This window comes from Thermobia domestica, chromosome 11 (assembly GCF_964235325.1).
Source record: "Thermobia domestica chromosome 11, izTheDome1.hap1.1, whole genome shotgun sequence".
Taxonomy (NCBI): domain Eukaryota; kingdom Metazoa; phylum Arthropoda; class Insecta; order Zygentoma; family Lepismatidae; genus Thermobia; species Thermobia domestica.
In genome coordinates, this window is record NC_137464.1 from 84865118 (window position 1) to 84887966 (window position 22849).

Genomic DNA, 22849 nt, shown 5'->3' on the forward strand with positions numbered 1-22849 from the left:
GTGGACCTACTGATTAACGTGGAAATCGAACCACAAGAGCTCCCGCCGGGAACATATTTCGTTTGGATATACAGTCAACAAAAATGATAATTTTCTTCTCTGGCTTATATATACCTTACAAATGAAAGCTATCATTATTACAGAGCTTTCTCATGCGGTAGCGAAATTATATGATTAGTCACTGTTAACGAACTATACACTAGCAAAAATCAATAATAATGACGTTGTAATATTTAAATAACTAAGTGTAGAATGAAGTCCGCCGGTAAGAATACAAACTAAAAAAAGAGATAAGAATAATGCGTAGATAGAATTTATGCTGAAAATACTTTTAATTTGTTTGGTGTAGTATAAATAATAATAAAAAACCTAGAAACCTATCAAGACTCGAAATCACTCAACCTTCTAACCAGAGTTACTGAAATATTACCCTTGAATGTTATGTATCAAGAACACTACATTATTGGGAGAAACATACCGCTCTATTCCAAACACAGAAGACAAATATAAAAACAAACTTACGTAGGTAGATTTTGGTTTCAGGGATTTCAACCAGTTACAGTTTAATGTGGTGTCTGAATCACGTTCTTCTACCCAGAAACTAATGCAGGACCATGCAAAGAGAATATACACATGCTACGGCTCGAGAATCCAGGCATTTGTTCACCAAATTTCTATTGTTTAAAAGTTATGTATCATCCTAGCTTTTAAGGATCCAGTTAAATTTTACATTGCTGTGTATTGACTAGCACAAGAATATGTTTAGAAATTTTTGCTAGACATAACTATCTCAAATGAGGCATGAAACCAAATGAAATACTGAAATCGAAAACTAGCACTCTAGTACAAGTGCTTCATTACAAAGTATACTGTTTCTTAAATTAAAACATACACGCAATTTCAGAACAATAAACAGAAATTTATATTTTATTGGCCTTGAACAAAACGCATCATTCAATACAGAAAACATACATTAGAAATCTTTCATGCATTTAAAAAGTTACGATCTAAGGATAAATTTACAGATTGGAAATAACCCATTTCTGTGTGGATTTCATTTGTTGACAATGACAAAGCTAAACGTTATTAATTAATAAATTTGTATATTTGAATGATCAATAAATTCGCTTTTAAATGTGATCCTGAGCTACATTCCTCGGAAAAGTACTTTCGAAGCACTAGAGGAACTAGATGAATTGTAAAGAGAGAAATCTGAACAAGCAAGTTAGAAATAACGAACATTTAATGACCACATATTACTCAGTTATAAAGCAATATATGGTACGAGAAAATCCTTGAAGTTATCGTATTATTACACCAAGTTTCATTTCACACTGTGAAATTTATGGTCAACTATGTGAATTCAATACTTTAACTGGAAGCAGTAAAACTATAACTTCCAGCTGTAATAGAGGGATAATGTAAGAGATGGAACCTGTTTATCAGACACTAGAAACACCAAAAACTTTTTTTTTCTAACTAACTAATTCTACGGCCTATGGAACTCGGAGGTTCAATGCCACGTTTACAAAAGTTCTCCACCGACTTCAATCCTTAGCCATCTGATTGAAGTTTCTACTTTGTATTCATATTTCTGAGAGATCCATCTTAATATTGTCCTTCCATCTGAGCCTAGGTCTTCCTAATGGTCATTTTCCGATTGCACTTCAGTTAAAACTTTGAAAGCGTTCCTACTTTCTTCCATTCTGGCTACATGACCTGTCCACCTGAGCCTACATTTGATGACCCTAACAATGTTAGGTAAACCATATAAATTATGTAGTTTCTCGTTATGGAGTTTCCGCCATTCCTCATTCCCATTCCTCTTGGGTCTGGATATTCGTTTCAGGATCTTGTTCTCAAATACTTTTAGTCTATGTTCTTTCCTCAGAGTAAGAGACCATGTCTGAAACCATACAGGACAATAGACATGATTCTCGTTTTGTATATTTTAATCTTGAAACTTCTCGACAAAACTCACGACGATAAAAGCTTTTGAACTGAATAATAACACGAACTCCTTGCTTTTAGTCGACATTTTATTTTTTTGGTGAATATTGTTTTGATCTATTAATACTGATCCTAGATTTTGAAAATATCAACTTTATCGAAGGTATTATTTGATATTTTAACGCATCCATAATTTGCAGTGTTACGACCCCCACGAACTTCCGTATTTAGTTTTTCGCTGTCTCTTACAATTATTACTATGTAGAAATCAACACTGAAACCGAACATTATGCTAGTTCTTACCACCTCTGGCTTCAGTAGAAAAATAAATCTGAGATAAAATATATTCTTGGGATTAGATGAACTCATACTAAAAATCGTTTATCGGCTAGTAGTAGTAGTAGTAGTAGTAGTAGTAGTAGTAGTAGTAGTAGTAGTAGTAGTAGTAGTAGTAGTAGTAGTAGTAGTAGTAGTAGTAGTAGTAGTAGTAGTAGTAGTAGTAGTAGTAGTAGTAGTAGTAGTAGTAGTAGTAGTAGTAGTAGTAGTAGTAGTAGTAGTAGTAGTAGTAGTAGTAGTAGTAGTAGTAGTAGTAGTAGTAGTAGTAGTAGTAGTAGTAGTAGTAGTAGTAGTAGTAGTAGTAGTAGTAGTAGTAGTAGTAGTAGTAGTAGTAGTAGTAGTAGTAGTAGTAGTAGTAATAATAATAATAATAATAATAATAATAATAATAATAATAATAATAAGCTTGTTACTTTCTGTTACCATTTTCGTTCTACGAGGACCAACGCTAAAACTGGAAATTGTTCATTTCTACCTCATGGTTTCAATAGAAGGTTAACGGATGAGATGGAGCCTATTCTGGGGAGACTAAATCGATTTAAAACAAATGCTTCTCGATATTTCTTATAGTTTTTGTTCTGATAGCTGTCGACAGACGGGGGAACGGACATAGCGTTCTAAAGGACTTCCGATACTTATCCATAGCATAGTTTAGATGTCTAAGAGAGGCTTCTCACGTGGTCACCGAGTGACGTGACTGGGTTACGTCACTGCTTATGAACCAGGCAACCGCCAGCAGACAAAGAGGTTTCTTGTTCTTTTCTGTTTTTTCCCTCTTTTATTGCCCAAATTATGGATAGTGTTGCTAGGACACATAGAAATATATGGAACACACAGAAACACACATATAACCATTCCTTGTTCGAGATTTCAGTGTCCAATCGAATAAAGTTGAATTAGTTATTTTTTTGGATGAAGCCGAAAGGTTGACTGCTCCTGATAGAGAATGTGGCAATTTTCAATTATGAAGGCTGCTCGATTTTTATTTTAGCTAGATATAATTTATTAATTATTTTTAAAGGGAATTAGGCCAGATTGTTCCGACTTCCGGAACTTTTTTTAAAAGGTATTTAGCACTGAATTCTTGGAATTGAGTGGGTTCCCTGAGTTCCCCAAAGTGCTAACATGAAGGGGGATATTTTAGGTTCCTCGGCTGACAATTGGTCTGAATCAGCTTGAATGAAGCTCCTGAGGATTCGTGGGACGGCTCTCTTTCTGCCAAGAGGCTTGTCTTAGAGGAGGTTTGCATCAGAACAATCCTGTCATTAGGACAATATATACATAGAAATACGTATATTATTTCCATACATTTTTTTAGGTATTGCAGCTCCAAAGTCAAAATCAACTTTGTAATTAATTTCTCAATTTATATTCTTTTGCTAGACGCATGTAATACTCTTCCACTTACCAATATTTTTGTTTATATATTTTTATTACTTAGAGTTCAACTTCATTTCAACATCTACGCTACTAGGCTACATAGGACGTAGATTTACAAACCACAGTACCTGCCACCGGAAATCGAACCCGACTCCTGCAAGGGCAGCAAATTTCTAAGCACTTAGCCACAAGAATCCCATCAATATATGTTTGGTTTTGTCAACAACGTATGTCCGTCCTTTACTTCTTTCCTTAATGATTTAATAATAATAATAATAATAATAATAATAATAATAATAATAATAATAATAATAATAATACATAATTGTGGTAAAGAAAATAAAGAGGAGCACGCCAATATTTTTTTTACATTAGTATGAAAACCAAAAATGGTAGATGTATACCACGTATAGTTGTAGTAAAGAGATTAAATTCACGATGGAATATTATTCTTGTGACACAATTGATTACAGAAAACCGCTTCTCCCTATCTATGACCCTTTTTACCTTATAGTGATCAACGTTTAAACCGGAAGTAGTTGATTTATGCCACTTCTGCTTTGAATAGAGGATTAAGAGAGGAAATAGCACACATTTTTGGAAAAACACTTTTCACTATTTATTACCGTTTTTACTCTATGGCGAGCAAGACTGAAACCGGAAATGGTTGATTTCTGCCACTACCGATTGAATAAAGCATTAAGAGAGAAGATGCGAACCGTTTTAGTCGATCGGTGACGGCAACCGTTTTAGTGGCGGCAACTGCAGTTGCCTCGTACAAATGCAACAATTTAAAGCAATGCTTCAGAAGCAGTTGTGTCACCGAGTTGCGTCACTCAGTGACTGCGTATGAAGCACTAATAATAACACTAATAAGCACTAATAAGCACTAATAATAACAGTGAATTAAGCTTCTGAATAATTTATATATAAGGTGTGATCCAAAAATACGGTGAATAATTTTATTAGAAACAAAGTAATACGCTTAATGGATTTTGATTCAATCTCCTTTAAAGTTCTGTCCTTGGCTAGCAATGCACTAACGTTGAATCCATGACTGGAAGCATTTCTGGAAAGCTTTCAGCTGCTCTGTCGTGGCTCTCGATGTCAGGAATGGTGTCCAAACGTTTTTCTTTAAGCATGTTTTAATTTTTGGGAAGAGCCAGAAGTCGAATCATGTTATATATGGAAAGTACGATGGACGTGGACAAGCAGGAATATATTTTCGGCCAAAAAATCTTATTCGTCAGTCAAAAGACGGGGAACGAATTTCCAACTCACTCACTCTTCCAAATCGGTGGTTAAAATGTTTTGTACGGATCCGTACAAGATGTTTAGTTCTTTGGAAAGTTTTCAAATGGTTATTCGCCTGTTTGAACGAACAATTTTTGCCACTTTTTGCACGTTTTCTTCTGTTTTTGAGGCTAATGGATCCCGAACGTTGCTCGTCTTCTACCGACTCATTTCCGCTTTTAAATCGCTTACAGCTCTTGTAAACAGCGTTCAGAGTTACAGCATTAACGCCATACATCAATTTTATTATTTCATGAGTTTCTTTGGCACTTTTTTGCTACTTCAAACAGAACTTAATGTTCACGCGTTGTTGTTACAGATACGGTAAACACAACCTCACTTTAGCGGCTCTAGACGCTGACTGACAGGACAGAACGTGTTCCAACTTGACGCTGCCTGTCTCAAGAGATCAGGCTATCGGACAAATTACATCAAAGGTTGTAGCTTTAGCAGTTGCTGGTTTAAAAAAAAATAAAGTATTTTTTTTTATCACACTTTGTACTTTATCCTTGGTCTTTACGATTTGTCGATAAAGATAGGTATTTGGCAACTTATTTCAGAATGAATAATCTAATTTTTATGTTAAATTTTAACGATACTGAGTTATTTAAACCTACGACGCTCCAGTAGTGATAGCATGATGTTACGAACTTACCAGTAGTACGCTTCAACTTTCCAAAAACTCGAGCCATTTCCATCATACTTGCAGTTCCACTTGACGGGTCAGCAGCTCCAAATGACCAAGAATCTCGATGATTACCTACCAACACATACCGATCTGAAAAATACAAATATCGTAATAATAATATAAAAGGTAAATAATCTAATAAAATGCAAGATAGTTTCGGATTTTATAATTGCAATAATTATAAAGCTATTAAATTGCTGCATACAAAACATACAGTATCTAGAAAGCAAGTAGATAATGTTTTCCACATACTTATGTATATAATTTATTTTATATATATATATATATATATATATATATATATATATATATATATATATATATATATATATATATATATATAGATAGATAGATAGATATAGATAGATATATAAATATATATAACTGAATATTGTGCATTAAGGCTCCTAGGTTCACTGAAGAAAGTACTATACTGTTTACGTTTAGAGATCAGTTTGAACAAAAATCGATTCGACTTAGCCTTCCTACTGTGGAATACGGGGACACACAAAATATTTACTACTTTTCACGAGTTTTATTTGTAGTGAGAGTACGTGGGCTCAAAACTCAGTTGCGCTAGGTATAAACACGCACTCTGATGAAGAAAGGTTAAATTCTAAACAGACAAACAAACTAATCATACTCGAGATACAGAAAGAAAAATGTTTGATTGAAGAACATTAGTAGCTGAGTAATCCGTTGTATTATAATGCTTGATTTATATTGTTATTTCAGCAGTGATGGATACCTGCAAGGCCTAGGTGTGCAATTTTTGTTTCTTGCTAGAATGTGCTGATTTATACTAATTTAAATCACTGTCCAAAATATACTATTTGCACGTAGTACACAACATTCCAGGCGTAACAGTTACTTGTTGTTTACCCCAACTACAACTAAAGCTATTATACAGAAAACTGAAAAGCAAAGGAAAAAATTGTTTACAGTTTTAACCCAGCTTACCTGCTTCTACTCGTCCTTCAATAGTTGCTATCACATTATAAATTGTTCTCAATTTATTTTCAACATTTACTTCTACAATTATTTGTTCACCATTACTGAAACCAGGTCCTATGGAGTAGTTAGTTGAAAGACTTCCAGCCCAACTATCGGGTGTGATACGATTTGGAACCATCCTCCTGTAAAGACAAAAATTGCTAATAACGAGAACAGAACCCTACAATAGAAGTTACAAATTAAAATATTATTAGAGAAGAATCATACCTTATAAGGGAATTAAAACTGAACGCTTGGACGGTATGAACTACTATTAAAAAAGCCAGAACTAAGGTTTATGGTTGATCAAACTACAGAGAGAATACGAGGAAAATTGACATTCTACAATTGGAAGGAATGAAATTGATTGTATACATCAACATCTCAGAACATGATGCTGTCTAACACAGGAACAAGAGCTTGATCGAATCTTGACCCTCTAACCGAATGGCTTAAAATTACTTCTAGTCGTTTCGGGTGTCATTAATTCTAACCGATGATATTTAAACTGGTCCATGTTTGACCCTCTGAAGGACGGCCTATAACTGTGGCTAAAATATCAATTTGCTTCTTACCCGTGCTTCAGAATGCCGAGAATTTACGCATGCAACACAATTTGAACAAGGAGCACCTCCAACCATATAAAGAAAAGATACTCTACTGAGCAACGAAGACTTATTAGTAATTCCAGTTAAAGAAAACGAAAACACGACACAAAAAATTTCCATAAAACGTATAAATTACCAACATCAAAATAATAATAATAAAATATTTAATGATTTTTTATGAAATGCCTTTTTTAATTTTCATTCACTTATACCTATGTAATAATACACGATTTCACTTTTTACACTTTTCTATACGTACTATTTTTCAAGGGGGAAAGAGGGGAAGCAACTCTCACGTAATTGCGACGATGCAGTTATAGATACTAATTCTCTCACAATGCCTAGTGTTCCTTGGGATTCTATTTACTTTTTCAAATCATGATGTTTCGAATTTACAGTACATAACAATTAAATAACCTTATACTATAACTCAATCATATGATGAGGGTTTCAGAGCGCATTTAATGTTCTATAGAAAAGAACAATCAGTCGAAGTTACTTATTTGAGGTATATACGCACACTGAAGGCCAAAGAGTGGTTTCTCAGAGTGTACGATGCTTTGCTCTTCCAAGCTGAAAAATCCCGAAAGGTTGACAATAGTTTATTTAAATATTCAGAGTGACTGTGTAGTATTGGATACCTAGGACATACGTAAATATTTAGTACTGGAAATTTTCATTTTCTTATCTGAGAATTGCTTTTGCTGAAACAATTGTTGGTCTTGTTTTCTTATGTATGTTAAAATGTTGCTACCTCACATACAAAAAGATTTTAAAAAAGTATACAAATCACGTACATATAAGAATGTTTCATTTCAAATAAATTTCAATTAGCAATATTGTTGACTAATCCGTCTTTGCTACACCTGGTGCAATGAAAAATAGGATTGCAATGAAAAGAGGCTTATTTCTATTGGCTACGACGAACTAAATAAAGGGATTTGACTTCTAATCAATGTTCACCAACACACAGAAAGAGTTTAAGTAATATTCACAGAAAAAGAAATGCATTAATCTGTGTCTTTGAAGCATAAAAGAAAAAGAGTATCAAAATGAATTTTTCCCTAAGTTGCCTTGTATAGTCAGGGACATATATATATAGGGTGGTAGGTAACTCCACCAACAAACTTTGGGAGGTGATTCCTTATATGAAATGAAAGAAAAAAGTTCTAATAAACATAAGACAAAAAACGTCTCCTTTCAGAGTTATGAACCGCCGAAAATTCGAAAAATCATGTTTCGAAACGCCCTGCCTTAGAAACTATAGAACCTATCCAAAGCGGTTTAAGAAATTACACAGAAACTAGTGTGCGATCTATCTAAATATCCATGTTTTACCATCCTCCGTTATCGGCGAAATGAACGCGCCATTAGTACTTAAAGGAATATCCCTATACCTCAACTTCCTTTTTACATTTCGTTTCGCCGATAACGGACCACGGTAGAACATAGATATTTAGATAGAGCGCATATTAGTTCCTTGTAATTCCTTAGACTGCTTGGGATCGGTCCTGTAGTTTCTAAGGCAGAGCGTTTCCAAACGTGAATTTTCGGCGGTTCATAACTCTGAAAGGAGATGTTTTTAGTCCCATGTTTATTAGAACTTTTTTCTTTCATTTCATATAAGGAATCACCTCCCAAAGTTTGTCAGTGGAGTTACCTACCACCCTGTATATATATATATATATATATATATATATATATATATATATATATGTAATTGGAAAGCGATTACCACCTTCTGTATCAGAAATGAACACAAATACATGACAGTAATACAGCAGCTAAACGTGGCCTATAGGAGGTGCTTCCGAAGATCCTGCGTAAATATTTTGGTTAATAGTACAAAAGTTTCTTTATAATTATTCTGGGCAAAAACATATCTTCGATCATATATTCAGTTTTTAATGGAAGATACAGATGTTTGAAATTGGTGGCTACTATGAGATATACTAAAGAAGTATATATGACTGCATGAGAAAAAAAATGATTTTGCTTAATCAGTTTTATTATATTTATTTGTCATTTAAATTGTTATTAAAGGAACAAAATAAATAGAAATGCGAAATGCAATTAGCACGAAACGTTTCACATAATTTTTAACATTTTCTATAAATATCGAACGAAAAAATATATTCTGTTCTTGATTAAAACAGCCAAACTATATCAATTTTTTGTCAATTTATAATAATTACCAACGATAAACTTATTATTTTTACTTATTTATTTTTTAATTAGATATATGGACAAAGACAATGGTATGTGTAACATTATTTACAAATATTTATCAGAATTCTTTTACATCAAAAATGTCAAGTTGTTTCATGTGTTCCTAATATTTCAAACACTAAAAATAACTTATACTCTATTGGCAAGGCAGAGCACTTTGCTAAAATGTCAACATTTCCTTCTCGCCTTTGGTACAGTAAAACTAGGTTCTATTCCGTCAAAATACTTGTACGAGGGAGGGAAGGGACTGAAAAGTCCTTGACTTTGTTCCCTTTAAATTGAAGTAGACAAATAAAATTGTTAACATATGAAAGCCTCATATCTTAATATGTAATTCTGTTAAAATCAATTGAATCCTAATTGTACAACATGTGTCAATACAGGTAGAAGATAAGGTGGAAGAAGAACAAGGAAGTTTCACGTCGTCGGAGCTGAGGACCGTTAAGAAGTTCTTATGGCTCCAGGGAAAGTTTGCAAAGGAAATTCATATGAAGATGTGTTACACACTGGGGGAGAAATGTCCTTCATACAGTTGTGTAAAAACCTGGATATCACGTTTCAAAACTGGTCATTTCACGGTGGGAAGATAAGCCCCGTAGCGGACGCTCGTCAACCTCAACAGACCAGCAAACATGCGATGCTGCACACACGCTGATTCTTGAAGATCGTCGAATATCCGCCAAAAAGACTGTCCAGATCAAGGATCTTATAAAATAGAGGATGTGCCCTTACAACAAAATCTTGAAGCCATACGTCACAGTTTCGCCACCCCTACTCTGCCCACTCCGCCCAATAGGATCGCAATGTTTTGAGCCAACAATCATGCCGGAAACGAAAGTAGCCAATCAGACGATGGTAGAAACGAAAGTAGCCAATCAGACGTGCCGATGCTCGGTTGCTTTTTGGCTTCACCGATTTAATAGGATGAATATACATATGGGCAGATCCTCTATTTATAACATCCTTAGTCCAGATGCTGAATATATCCAGGGAGCGAGTTAGTTATGTTATTACCATATTCCTAAGCATGCGCAAGCTGTCAGCAAAATGGGTGCCTAAACTACTGAGTACGGATCAAAAGAAGGAACGTGTCGATGCATCCAAAGTGTCTAAAGCATGCTGACAACCGACTCATAAGTATACATGACCTATGCTTTCTTCACTTTGCAAAAACTTTTTTTTCAAACACTTTTTTTTTACGAGGGTCACTCGGAAAGTTTGGATATCTATGTTCCAGCTTCAACGCTCGCTTCTTGATGATTTTCGAGGTCGAAAATTATGAAGCAGTGGGAATGTGACGCTGAGTTCAAAAATATGGTTACATTGCTCTTTATTGAAGGAATTGAAAAAGATTATTTTCATTAATATGCATTTTAAAAGACATTTTTCTCTCTTGACTTGCTACAAGCTAGCAACAGAAAAAGGAAATACGTAAAACCTTCTGAAGGTGACTAATGTTGCTTTTGCTGCGCAATTTTGTACGAAGTTTACTTGTTGAAGGTTACTCATAGTCATCCTACAGGATACATAATCATGATTTTGGCAACGTGACACCGCATTAATATGTTGAAATTGGTTATATAGTTACGAAATCTATAGATAAGTCTAGAGATCACGCTATTGAATTCTTCCGGCTGTGACAGTACACGTATGTACATGTGTGTCACGCCACGTATTTTGGGTGTGGCAGTCTCTAAGAGCCAATCAAAATGCAAAAGAGCAATAAGTTTCCATATTTGTGGAAATGATAAAACGGATGTACTGACGGATATGAGGCTTGGGTGTGACCCTCGAGAATAATATAAAAGAACCTCAAGGTTTCAAACGGTTGTTCAGAAGTTCAGAAGTTCCGAGGTCCAAAGGTGCATAGGTTCGAGACATCGGTTGTGACCAGACAGAATCATCGTCAAAGTTTCTAAGAGTTACAAGAATACTACCATAAGGTATGTATAATCCCTTGTTGCATCATAAAATTCAAGTTTAGAGATGTCATGCAGTACTTCAAAATGATTTGTGTACCTACCATAAAACTTTCAAGATTAAGAACTGTTGTCACATACTTGTATTTCATCTTCCGTTTCTTCTAACTTAAATATTTGAATATCTAGCCTGTTAATCTATATTAAGGTATCAAACTATCAAATGAACTATCAAATATCAAACGATTCTTGTTAAATCATTCAACTAAATGTTGTTGTATATTACCATTTTAGTTATGTAATAAACTTACCTTTTATAAATAATGTTATCATTCCCCTAGATTAAACCACTTTTCCCATGAAAATCATGGTGTAATTTAAGTTTACTTCTTTCGTGACACCCGCTAAGATGTTAGCGTGAGCAGATCTCTACATTATGGTGGAATAAAACGAGCTAAATAATTAAAATGAGTCTGCACATCGTCACAAAAGTTATCTTGGCAAATTTGAAAGAGACAAATGATTTTTTGGCTAGATTAGTGACAGAGGATGAAACCTGGCTCCATATTTGTGATCCCGAAACCAAGGAACAGTCAAAGGAATGGCGCCATAGTGATTCCCCCACCCCAGAAAGTTTCGTACTAAGAAATCGTCCAAAAAGTCCTGACGTCCATTTTCTGGGATAAAGATGGCATTATAATGGTGGACCGCCTACCGAGTGGCGCCTCTATCACCGGAGAGTATTATGCTAATCTTCTAGACCAGCTGACTGAAAGAGGCAATTAAGAGGAAACGCCGTGGAAAACTCATAAAAGGGATTATGATGTTTCCACGATAATGCAACCGTATACAAGACAAACATTGTTGTTGCCAAATTGGCCATCCTAGAATTCCAATTGGTCCACCACCCAAATTACTCCCCAGACCTGGTCTCTTCTGACTATTTTCTATTTCCCAACCTGAAAAAAGACCTGAAGGGTTACCGTTTTGAGGATATTTCTGACGTCACATAGGCTGCTAAGAACTTGTTTAAGGGACAATCAAGGTGTTTTTTTTTTTTTTTTTTTTTTTTGTTTTGTTTTGTTTTTTGTTTGTTTAATGGGCTACAAAAGCTTCAACAACGCTGTCAAAAGTGTATTGATCTCAATGGGGAATACGTTGAATAAATATATAATCTCAGACCTCTGACACTTGCTTTTCTTGGCAAAGTCAGGAACTTTTTAGAACCCCTTCGTAATTTGTATCTTACGATGACTGTAGATCCACAGATCAAATCATCATATATTACAAGTAGGTATATCGAACTTCATAATGACAAAAACTTTATTTATTTATTCTTAACGAAGCTACCAGTTTATCAATGTTGCTAGACGTGAATCTAGAGGATACAATCATGCCATTTGAAGCTTGTGCTAGCATTGCATTGTTTTATTACGTAATAATATTGTACGGTATCATTAAAACGACAGAAATACAGAAAATGCAAATCTGACTTGTCCAGTTGTTATATGATAACGAACATAAAGAATGCAGGGCCAGACAGGGTCGGATTTAGAGAGGTGCACTGGTGCACGTACACCCCCTTCCCTTCATCGTAAATATACACTATCTAAAATGAGAAGCTAGGAGTGAAAATAGCAACACTCTCATAAGGATTCTGTATGATACAAGTATCTATCATATTCCAAGTGTCATGACTAAAGAAAATCCTGATCTAAAGCAGCAAACTAAGTATGTACTGAAAATCATACCGATATAAAACGCTCGTGGCTCAGGTGGTAAAGCATAAGCTTTGCATACGGAAAGTCGCGAGTTCGATTCCTGAGACCAGACACAGAATTTTCAGGGCAATTCCTCATTCACACCACAGATTCATAGACACATTTAAAAAAATGAAATTTAATTCAAATATACTGATAGTTATTGGCGCAACCCTCGTCAGAAAATTCTGGATCCGAATGTGCCGGCCAGATATTGAAAGTTACGGTGAGACTATTTATTTCAAAAGCAAAAATGAACGTCGATACAATTCAGAAAACAATACAAAACGTAATGTTTTAAAAAATACGAATCAAGGCCTGCCAAAAATTGATATATGAACTATTTTAACGTTGATGAAGTCATTTATTTGGTACTTCTCAAACAATTAACATTCTATATAAAGCCTAAGTTTGTCTCAATTTAGTATGTACAATACGACTAATAATACACTTACTAGAAAAATGCCTATTTTAGGGTTGTGACATATAGCCTTAATGCTAAGAAGGGACTAATGCATGTATTAAAATGAAATTAAAGGCCGCGAAGAACTGGGGTAACTGTCCAATAATTGACAGTATAAAAGCAGTATTTGACAAATTGCATGTTTTTTTACCCTTCAAATGAGTCTAACTTACTTAACTCTCGTGTAGGTACGAAGGCATCCTTCCTTCATCCATACACACCACCGGAAAAAATATAGACTGATCATTATTATTTTTAAAAATATATATACGAAAAGTTGTTTATTGTACCAGAAATTGATACTATGATTTGAAAGAATCACCAGTAATTGACACATCGTGACCCAGTAATTGACATCTCTTAATATCTTACTTCGAATGAACTACATAATTTTCTATCACCTTACCAAGCTGATTTATAACAGTTTTGAGATATTATTTTTGCATACAACGTATGTTAATACAAAAATAATACAAATATTCATAGCATAGTCTTATTTCCAGTTGGCATATGACAAGAAAATTAAGTACTAATAATTGTATAATTGAAAAGTAAAATATTTTCTAATACTGTCAGTGAAATATTATCTTATTTGAAATGTCCTCGGTCCTAATGTAACAGCATCGCATAACACAAGAATTAATGGCCTAAGGATGCCGGAAAACCTTTATGATAGTTTCATTTGTCGGTATGAGATTTTGATCTTGCGTATAACGACAGTATCCAATTAGAGAAATCGATCCGTAAAATATGAATTTTATGTCCACCTTTACCAATATCAGTGACTTTTAGCCACACAAATTTGTCTTCCGTGACCTCTCTAAGAAATCTGTCTTTATCAATAGCAGTAATGCAACCGGTATAAAACTGTTCATCGTAATAAACACGTGTTTTTTTCAATTTTACACGTTGATAGTTGATGTAATGTGGTTGGAATATCACTGTCCATTCCCAGACTCCCTTGCGTGGTGGCTCAGTGGTAGAGGGTTCACCTCCGGTATTTGGGGTCCCTGGTTCAATCCCAGCTCGCGCCGTGTGGAATTTGTGATGGACAAACACCGTGTTCGTGGGTTTTCTTGGAGTTCTCCCATTATCTTCATTACACCATTTCACTCATTTCTCATCATCATCGTCTCCTGTAGCCTAACCAGCATAATCGTGGGACGTAAAACTTAAAGATTTCATTTAAAGATGAGTTAGTGTTTTCACCACCTGACGGAATCTGAAGGGACAAATTTGATGGCACGGACGGTATTTCTAACACTTGTGCCACTTCTGTTTTCTCGTTTTCCTCTGGGGTATCACCAATATCTAGGGAAGACTGTGCCCTCTCGCTTGTAGGTGTGGCCAGTTTGCAGCTGCGTTGCATTCATATGATCACTAGCTAAAGATGCACTCTGAGTTGACATTAGACCTATTAGATGTGATTTTACTTTGCTCCATAGATGTGATTTCACTTGTAAAGAAACAAAGCAGAATCTTTCCTTAGCTTCATCAGTGTAAAGCATGCACAGTGTCCATAAATATATGTAATTTCTTTTTTACTAATCTGCTACTGTAGGCTACTCTAGTGCCAAGTAAGAGTACTGTAGATTAAGGGAAGACACTTGCTTAAAGTCATATTGAACGCTCAAAAAGACAAAGAAAAATAAGGGAAAAGGTCTAGGTCTACTTAACTCCGTACCAAGGGGATATTTACCACTTCAAGAAAATTTTATGTTTTAAAAAGCAAGGTCTGCTCTCTGTTAATCACAAAGGTGTCAACCCAGGATTTTTCGAATGATGACAAATCACAATAATAACAAAGATGTAGAAAGTGTAGTAATTGAAAATTTTTCTGCAGTAGCCTAGTAATTGACATCCCTGGATCTAGTAATTGAGACCCCCTGTCAACTACTGGGATTTTATAAGAAATAATGTTTTTAACTCTACCAGTAAACTTAACTTCACTGAAACACACGGTATACAAATTTCTACTGATATTCATTGAGCTTAGGCAAATCACCAGTAATTGACACCCCTGTCAATTACTGGTGATTGCAGCTAACCTGTGACCAATAATTGACATCCCCCCTGAAAACTTGGTTTAACTTTCAAGAAATTAAAATTTTTGGTTTAGTCTGGTCTATTAGTCCTTCAGTTACAACTAAAGATCTTTAACTCGTCAGTCTTTATTATGGTCTATTTGATATGCGCCGGAAACAAAAACAACAATCCTTAAGCGTAACCGTTACTAGAAGGCTGAAAAAACAGTTGACTTCTCACTGTCCATCGATGTTCTGCTTCCTTTGGAGTACTATCACCTAGTGACAAATATTAATAGTAGTGTAGGATTGACACCACCACAAAGGAATAACAGGTGGCAGCATTTGCTGGTATCTAGTCCCGCAGTCTTGTTGCGGCGAAAAAAAGACGATATTGTCAATTACTGATACACTGTCAATTATTGGGACAGTTACCCTATAACCAGGCAGAATACTTTTTTTTTAGTTGAGTTATATGTTGTCGAAGATCGGATCCAATCTAATATTCCTATCCCTCTCGTTAATTCCTAATCCAAATGTTGTGCTGTTGTCTCATAATGTTACCTCAACACCGAAATTCAACTATACGCACGCGGAACCACATTCTGGTTACAACATCGACAATAAACCTTATTGTACGTTAATATAAAAGTAAATTATTTATTAATGAATGTTGCACTACGATGCAAAAGTGATACAGCACCACTATATGCAAAACCTATGTATTTATCTCGATTTGTTAACTACACTTCTTCAATCTATGCTTCACTAATTATTAAGTGACGGAGTTGTAAGCAAGCCGATTGGTTGTCACATAGTAAACATATCAATGTCACAGCAAATCCTACAAACGTCACCAGCCCTATTTTAATCGGAGTAGAAATAATGGGACACTTTCTATTAGTAAATTACCCCTTTCTTTCAACTCTTACAGAAATTACTTTCAATCTGAAAAAGCTACCAGACATTTAATTTCATGCTACTACATGTTTAATTTGTGGAAGAAATTCCTTTGCTTATACGATATGTATTAGTCTTTTCCTTCTTTCTTTTTATTATTTTTTTTAATTGCAAGTTTACTATGAAAGATTTCGAAAACTACACAGGAAAAAATACAGGATATACGAAATAACATAAAAACAACTGAATTATCTACAACTTGAGAATCTTCCAACAAGCTGCCACATTTTATAGTATATCCTGTAATGAGATTCTATTAATTTATGTACTTTTTTCCCTTTCTGAGGATTGATGCTTGAAATATATTGGCGTATTTTCTTTTATAGCTCTCCTGCGTTCAATTACAGATCATAAACATTGTTTGTACTTGTGCCCATCAATGGGTTACAACAGTGGTTAGGATATGTTTGTGCTGTAACGGTAAAGAAAGCTGTCATTTCTCACAACCACAACATTCGAATAAACAGACTTTTAGTACGTATATATACCTTTATCATAGTTCAGTTGCAATCAGTCACCACATATAACCCTTCTTAACATATGAAAAGGAAATATTACATGCTAATTTAATTTTCATTATCATTTAGTACACTGCAACTCGTATTATATCATTACATATTTCCTAGTTTAATCTTATAAATCTGTAGTCTCTTCCTTTAATAGTTATGTTGTGGGAAAAAAAAAATGTTTTCATACTGGCAGCTTATTTGCCATAGGGTAAAATACATTATAACAAAATTTTGGCTCTTTACGACATTAACTAGCTGTAGTAAAATGTTATATTGAATTTTTCGCCATATCTTTTCTTTTATCTTTTCTTTACTTCCAAAAGTATTCGCGGTTTTCTTTAAAAGCAAACTTTTATTGGTTCTTTTTACCCAAATTTCCATTATACAGTTATGACTCACTACTATACACGTTGCTTTAAGAACAAAATAAGAAGAATGTACGGTAGTACGAGATTCGACATGAATAAACGAAATAGTAAGGCAAAGATATGCAATCGTAACGCTGATTGGTTAATTTTGAACCTCGTGCTTCTACTTGGAAAATGGTATTATTAGCCTATAGTGTTACTTCTTGCATTGGAAGGTGTACAAAAATTAACTTAATGGAATAACGCTTCTTGGGTACTTTTAAATCGCTTGACCGATTGTGTACATGCAGTGGCGCTGATTTCTGTATAACTTTGTGGGAGAGGGGGCGTTTAGGAATGTATGTTTGGTTGTCATATATATCCACGCACAGATCCAAACAAATTTTGAAGGAGGGGGAGTTTAGGAATGTGTGGTTGTTATATATCCACGCAAAGATCCAAACAAACTTTAGGTAGATGGGGGGGGGGGGGGAGTGACTCACCTCAGTCAACCAGGATCTCAGTCAATCTCATGTATATGTATGAAAATTATTTACTATATCATTTGAATAATAAAATAATGTAATAAGGAATATACTTATATGGTAAAATAAAGTGAATTTTGGTTATATTTTGAAAAAATAAGTTAAGGCACTTCGCTAATCTCGCCCCACTTTTTAGCATTTTAGTTAACTCAGAAACAATGAAAAATTAAACAAAGGAGAAAATGTAAAAAGTTAGCCAGATAGTATATACAATTAGACTAATAACTGTTTTCCAACTTTTCCTTATAGATGTTACGTGCGGAAATTTTATCCACACTTAAAAAAAAAAAAAAAAATCTTGGAGTTTATTGCCTGTAGAGTATGCAACCCGAAATAAAGATGTACATTTTTTTTTAGTGCCTCTGGCGGAAAGTGGTGAATTACGTACATACGACGGTGCTTGAAGAGGATGGCTTAGCCATTCTATTGCTACTGTGCAAGTGGGCACTATCTGTTCTGCTATATTCAACTGTGTATAAGGTTATTATATATATCACGCGTTTTCAGAATAAGTGAATTTTACCGTTTATTCCTGAAAAAGAAATTTATATTCAGATATTTTCTAAAGTATTAGTATCTAATTTCTGGATAGTGTTATTTCGGTTAGGCGATATTGTGTGGATGAAAAGTTCTGTACTGTGACACCCACTTAATTAAATCTGGAGTGAATGGAATAAGATATCACTTTTGTAAATGGGTGAGTTGTTATACTAATTTGTTATATTCTCTGATTTAAGGTATTACATTAATTAGGACTAAATATATTTTATATCTATTTGAATTATAGAACGGTGTGTTATTAAAACAATTTTGAATTTTTTTTTTTTTTTTTTAGAAAATTAATGACATGGAATTGTGGTAGGGTAGATGCTGCTACTCTATTAGACTCCTTAAATATACTTACAGTAAAAACAGTTTCATCCAGTATAAAAATATATATATCAGGATATAAATTTACATATGTAGAAACTACTATTCTTGTTCAAATCCATTGAAAGTAGAGATTGCTTGATTGAATTATTGTTATAAAGTTTTCAATTCACATATATAACCTTTTATTTCAATATCCTAATGGCATCTTTCTGATTATTTATATCATGGTTTTTTGTTTTGCTAAGTTGAAATACGCAGAAATCCTATAGATGGGAATTATTATAGAACATATAGTTAACATTTGCACTAGGAGGATCTCGCCTAATTTCCCTCATTTAACAATAATTATTGTAGGGCATGTTTCCCTTTATAGATATTTGTCCTGGTCATTAACGGCCGGTGGCCCACGACGGAGCCATACCTAAGGCACGTTACAAACAGTAGCAATCGAATCTTCAATAATAATAATAATTAAAAAAAAAAAAAAAGTTGTTGAAATTAGTTACGGTACATGCCTTACATACTTGATAGGTTTAAAAGTGCTGGAGTAAAATCCGTTTTCTTGAGACTATAGGAGGGAACGTGCAACATAATACATGTATATGCATTTGTTTGTTCGTTACTTGGTAGGTTTGTTGTTAGAGTTGTTAAATATATCCGCATTCTTTTTGTAGTAAAAAAAAAAAAAAAAGGTTTCAATTTTGGATGGTTAGAAGGCTGTATGGTAATACCGGATTGCTTGTACGAAACAAATGCTTGTAAGTGTGCAGTCGCTATTAGGCAGAAATATTTTTCTGGTGGGAATATTTTTGTATATTATAGCATTAACTTTTATTTCTTCATTATTCATAAATATGGAAAATCCTGCGGGAAGGCCTGGTCAGCTAGTATTAAATGGGTTTGTAGGAGGAGAAAGGGGAGTATTTATTCCGCCTAATGTAGGTCAAGGTTGGGATTTGTCGTATTTGGACAGGGAAGCAGAATCAAGTAGGCAACATTTTCCGTCGTTCACTGCTGATAATGTAACTGACCTGTCTTCAACAGGTGTGTGTTCTGACTTTGCTGATAGCAGCGGAATGTTGAGGGACGAGTTGGAACCTTTGTGTGTGTCTACAACAAGTAGTCGTAGCTCCCTGAATCCGTTTATTGACCTTGATCAATCAGCTGAGGAGATGATTGCGAAAGAAAAGAAAAGCACAAATCCATTTTGCGATAAAAATAAAGTTGAAATTATGCGCAATGAACCTCAGAACGTACGTTTACTGAATAGTTTTGTGCCTTTTAATTTTAATATGGAGAAATTAACGGTTAATGCTTCTTGTAATTTGTTTAATGAACACGTACGTAGAATTCCTGTAGTAGACGGATCAGATGATGTAAAACTTTTTCAATTTATGAGTGTAGTCTATGGTATTATTAAATTGAAATTATTTCCAGTAGAAACCGTTCTAATTGCTGCGTTAGGAAAAGCGCAAGGTAGATTAAATCAAGAATTAATTTCCTTATATGAAATGACTACCGAATGGTCACAAATTACAAGTCATTTGTTTCAAAAATACATTACACCATTAGGTAAGCGAGCCATTATAAATAGATATATTAAGGTTATGCAAAAACCCGAAGAGAATTTATTAGATTATGTAAACAAAATAATAGACTCGTATATTGTTTGTTATGGATCCCTAAATTATGGGAATAGTAAAGAAGTTATACAAATCATTATGGAAGGAATGAATCCCCACTTAAAACATGACATATATAAGTATCGTTACCCAACGTCATTAGATGAGTTGTTGAGTGAATTAAATCAATATGACTTACATCAAAGGAATTTGGAGGTATACAGTGCATTAACCAAGGTTTCAAGTAGAGGAAGTGAAGAGCGTAAACAGGTTTCCTGTTATTTTTGTGGTGGACTGCACCGAGTAGCCAATTGTCCTGCTAATAAACAATATTTGCTGAATAAAAAGTTGTTGAAAGTGAACATGGGGATGAATATGGAAAGACGCTTTGCAGGGAATAGTGACCGGTCAGGGGCTCTGAATCAGGAACTTGGGTCCGGTGTGCAATCTTCTAATGGTGCGGGTGTTGCAAATTCTTTCAATAATCAGTTTATGAATAGTGATAGTAGGAATAAGAGACGCTTTGCAGCTAAGAGTGATCGGCAGCAGTATACGCTTCCTATGGAGAGGTCCGAACTTCGAATCCCGGTAGATAATATTGAACATGGACACCCTAATGTGAGTGATGGTGTTTATAGTGAAGTATCTCAAATTAACAACGTAAAAACAAAGCATTATGCATCTAGACCAGTGAGTAATTTAATGCATAGTGGTAATTTTAAAGGGAATCGAGTTTCAGTGTCTCGGAATGGTGTAGAAAATGCGAACTTAAACATTTTTAGTTCGTCACCCGCTAATAATGAAAGTATTAAGAACTTTAGTATTTTGAGACAAGTTCATGGAGAGGGAGGAACAATACCCTCAAACTTTGTTGATAGAAATACAGTGAATATTCAACAAATGGATGGAACAATAGAAAATAATACTTCAAGAAAACTAATTGCAGCTTTTGTCGATGCTTTTGTGCTAGGAACTCGTAGGCGAGGGGGACTAGACACTTGTTCTTCAGCTTCACTTATTGATAAACAAAACTTTGATAGGTGGAATCAAAACTTAAAATATCCTGTGCAAGTGTTTAATGAAAAGTTTACAGGAGTAGGGATAGATAAACAGAAGTTAACTTTAGAACAATGTGTGAGGATTCCCATTAAATTAAAGAATCGAGTGTATCGATTAAAGTTTTTTTTGGTGGAAAATCTTGAACCAGTTTTTATTATGGGAATTAATGAACTTAAGCAGTTAAAGGCAAAGATCGATTTAGTGACCAACAAGTTAATCCTTCCTTTAGAGAACTCTGTGGTTTCTTTGAACTTTTCATTAAGGGACCCCCCACCTGATTTACATGAAGATACTTGTGCTGTTGATTTGCTTTGCAGAGAACCATCCCAAATTTCAACAAAATTATTTTTGAGGGAAGAATCTTCGAGTGAGTTACCTCCAAACGTTGGTCGGGAGTCACACGTTAGGGAATTTACTCAGGAACCGACCAGGGGAAAGTCCAGTGTTGCCAGCTCAGTGGAGACCAATGGTTTTTCCAATACCAGTTTCAATAAGCTGTCTATCGAGAATCCATGTCAATTGAGAGTGGATCCGGAAGTCTTGGAGGAATATCCGGAATTACAAGGGTATGTGAATGAGTTACTTGATAAATTTCCTAATGTATTTTCACCCAATGTAGGAAAAATTAAGGATTTTAATTATAAAATTCTCTTAAATGATTACACTCCTATTCGTAAGAAAGCATATCCCATGTCACGAGCATCTCAAAGAGAACTCGATAAAATTATTGATGAGATGTTAAAATCTGATTTAATTCAACCTAGTAATAGTGAATATGCTTTTCCCTGTTTTCTTGTTAATAATAACGATGGATCTAAACGTATGGTCGTAAACTATTCTGCTTTGAATCGGCATCTTTGTTTAAATACACAGTTTACACCTCGGATTGAGGATATTTTAGCTGAATTATCAGATGCTAAAATTTATACCCATCTTGATATAAGAAAAGCATATTTAACAATACCATTGACGGAGGATTGTCGTCATTTGACGGCATTTCTTACGCATAGGGGTTTGTTTGAATTTAAGGTACTTCCATTTGGATTAGCTGCCGGAAGTCATGTGTTATCAAAAATACTAACTGAATTGTTATATCCGTTAAAAGATGAAGATGTAGAGTGGTATATGGACGATCTAATTTGTAAAAGTAAAGATATAGAGAGTCATAAGGTTCTGTTAGAAAAAGTTTTAAAAAGGTTACAGGATAAAGGACTTACTTTATCAATTAAGAAGTGTACATTTTTTTCACGTAAAATTTCTTATCTGGGTTTTATTATAGAAGATGGAAAAA

General features: G+C 34.5%; 1 protein-coding gene across 1 annotated transcript in view; it reads right to left on the reverse strand.

The window, feature by feature from the left end:
- LOC145664241 (putative N-acetylated-alpha-linked acidic dipeptidase) overlaps window positions 1–22849 on the reverse strand; it is a 238322-nt gene that overhangs the window by 45552 nt on the left and 169921 nt on the right. The window contains exons 9-10 of the mRNA XM_081730724.1: window positions 6608–6783; window positions 5615–5737 (exon numbers count right to left, since the gene is read on the reverse strand). Of these exons, the coding sequence (XP_081586850.1) occupies window positions 5615–5737; window positions 6608–6783 (299 nt within the window). The remainder of the gene's footprint in view (window positions 1–5614; window positions 5738–6607; window positions 6784–22849) is intronic.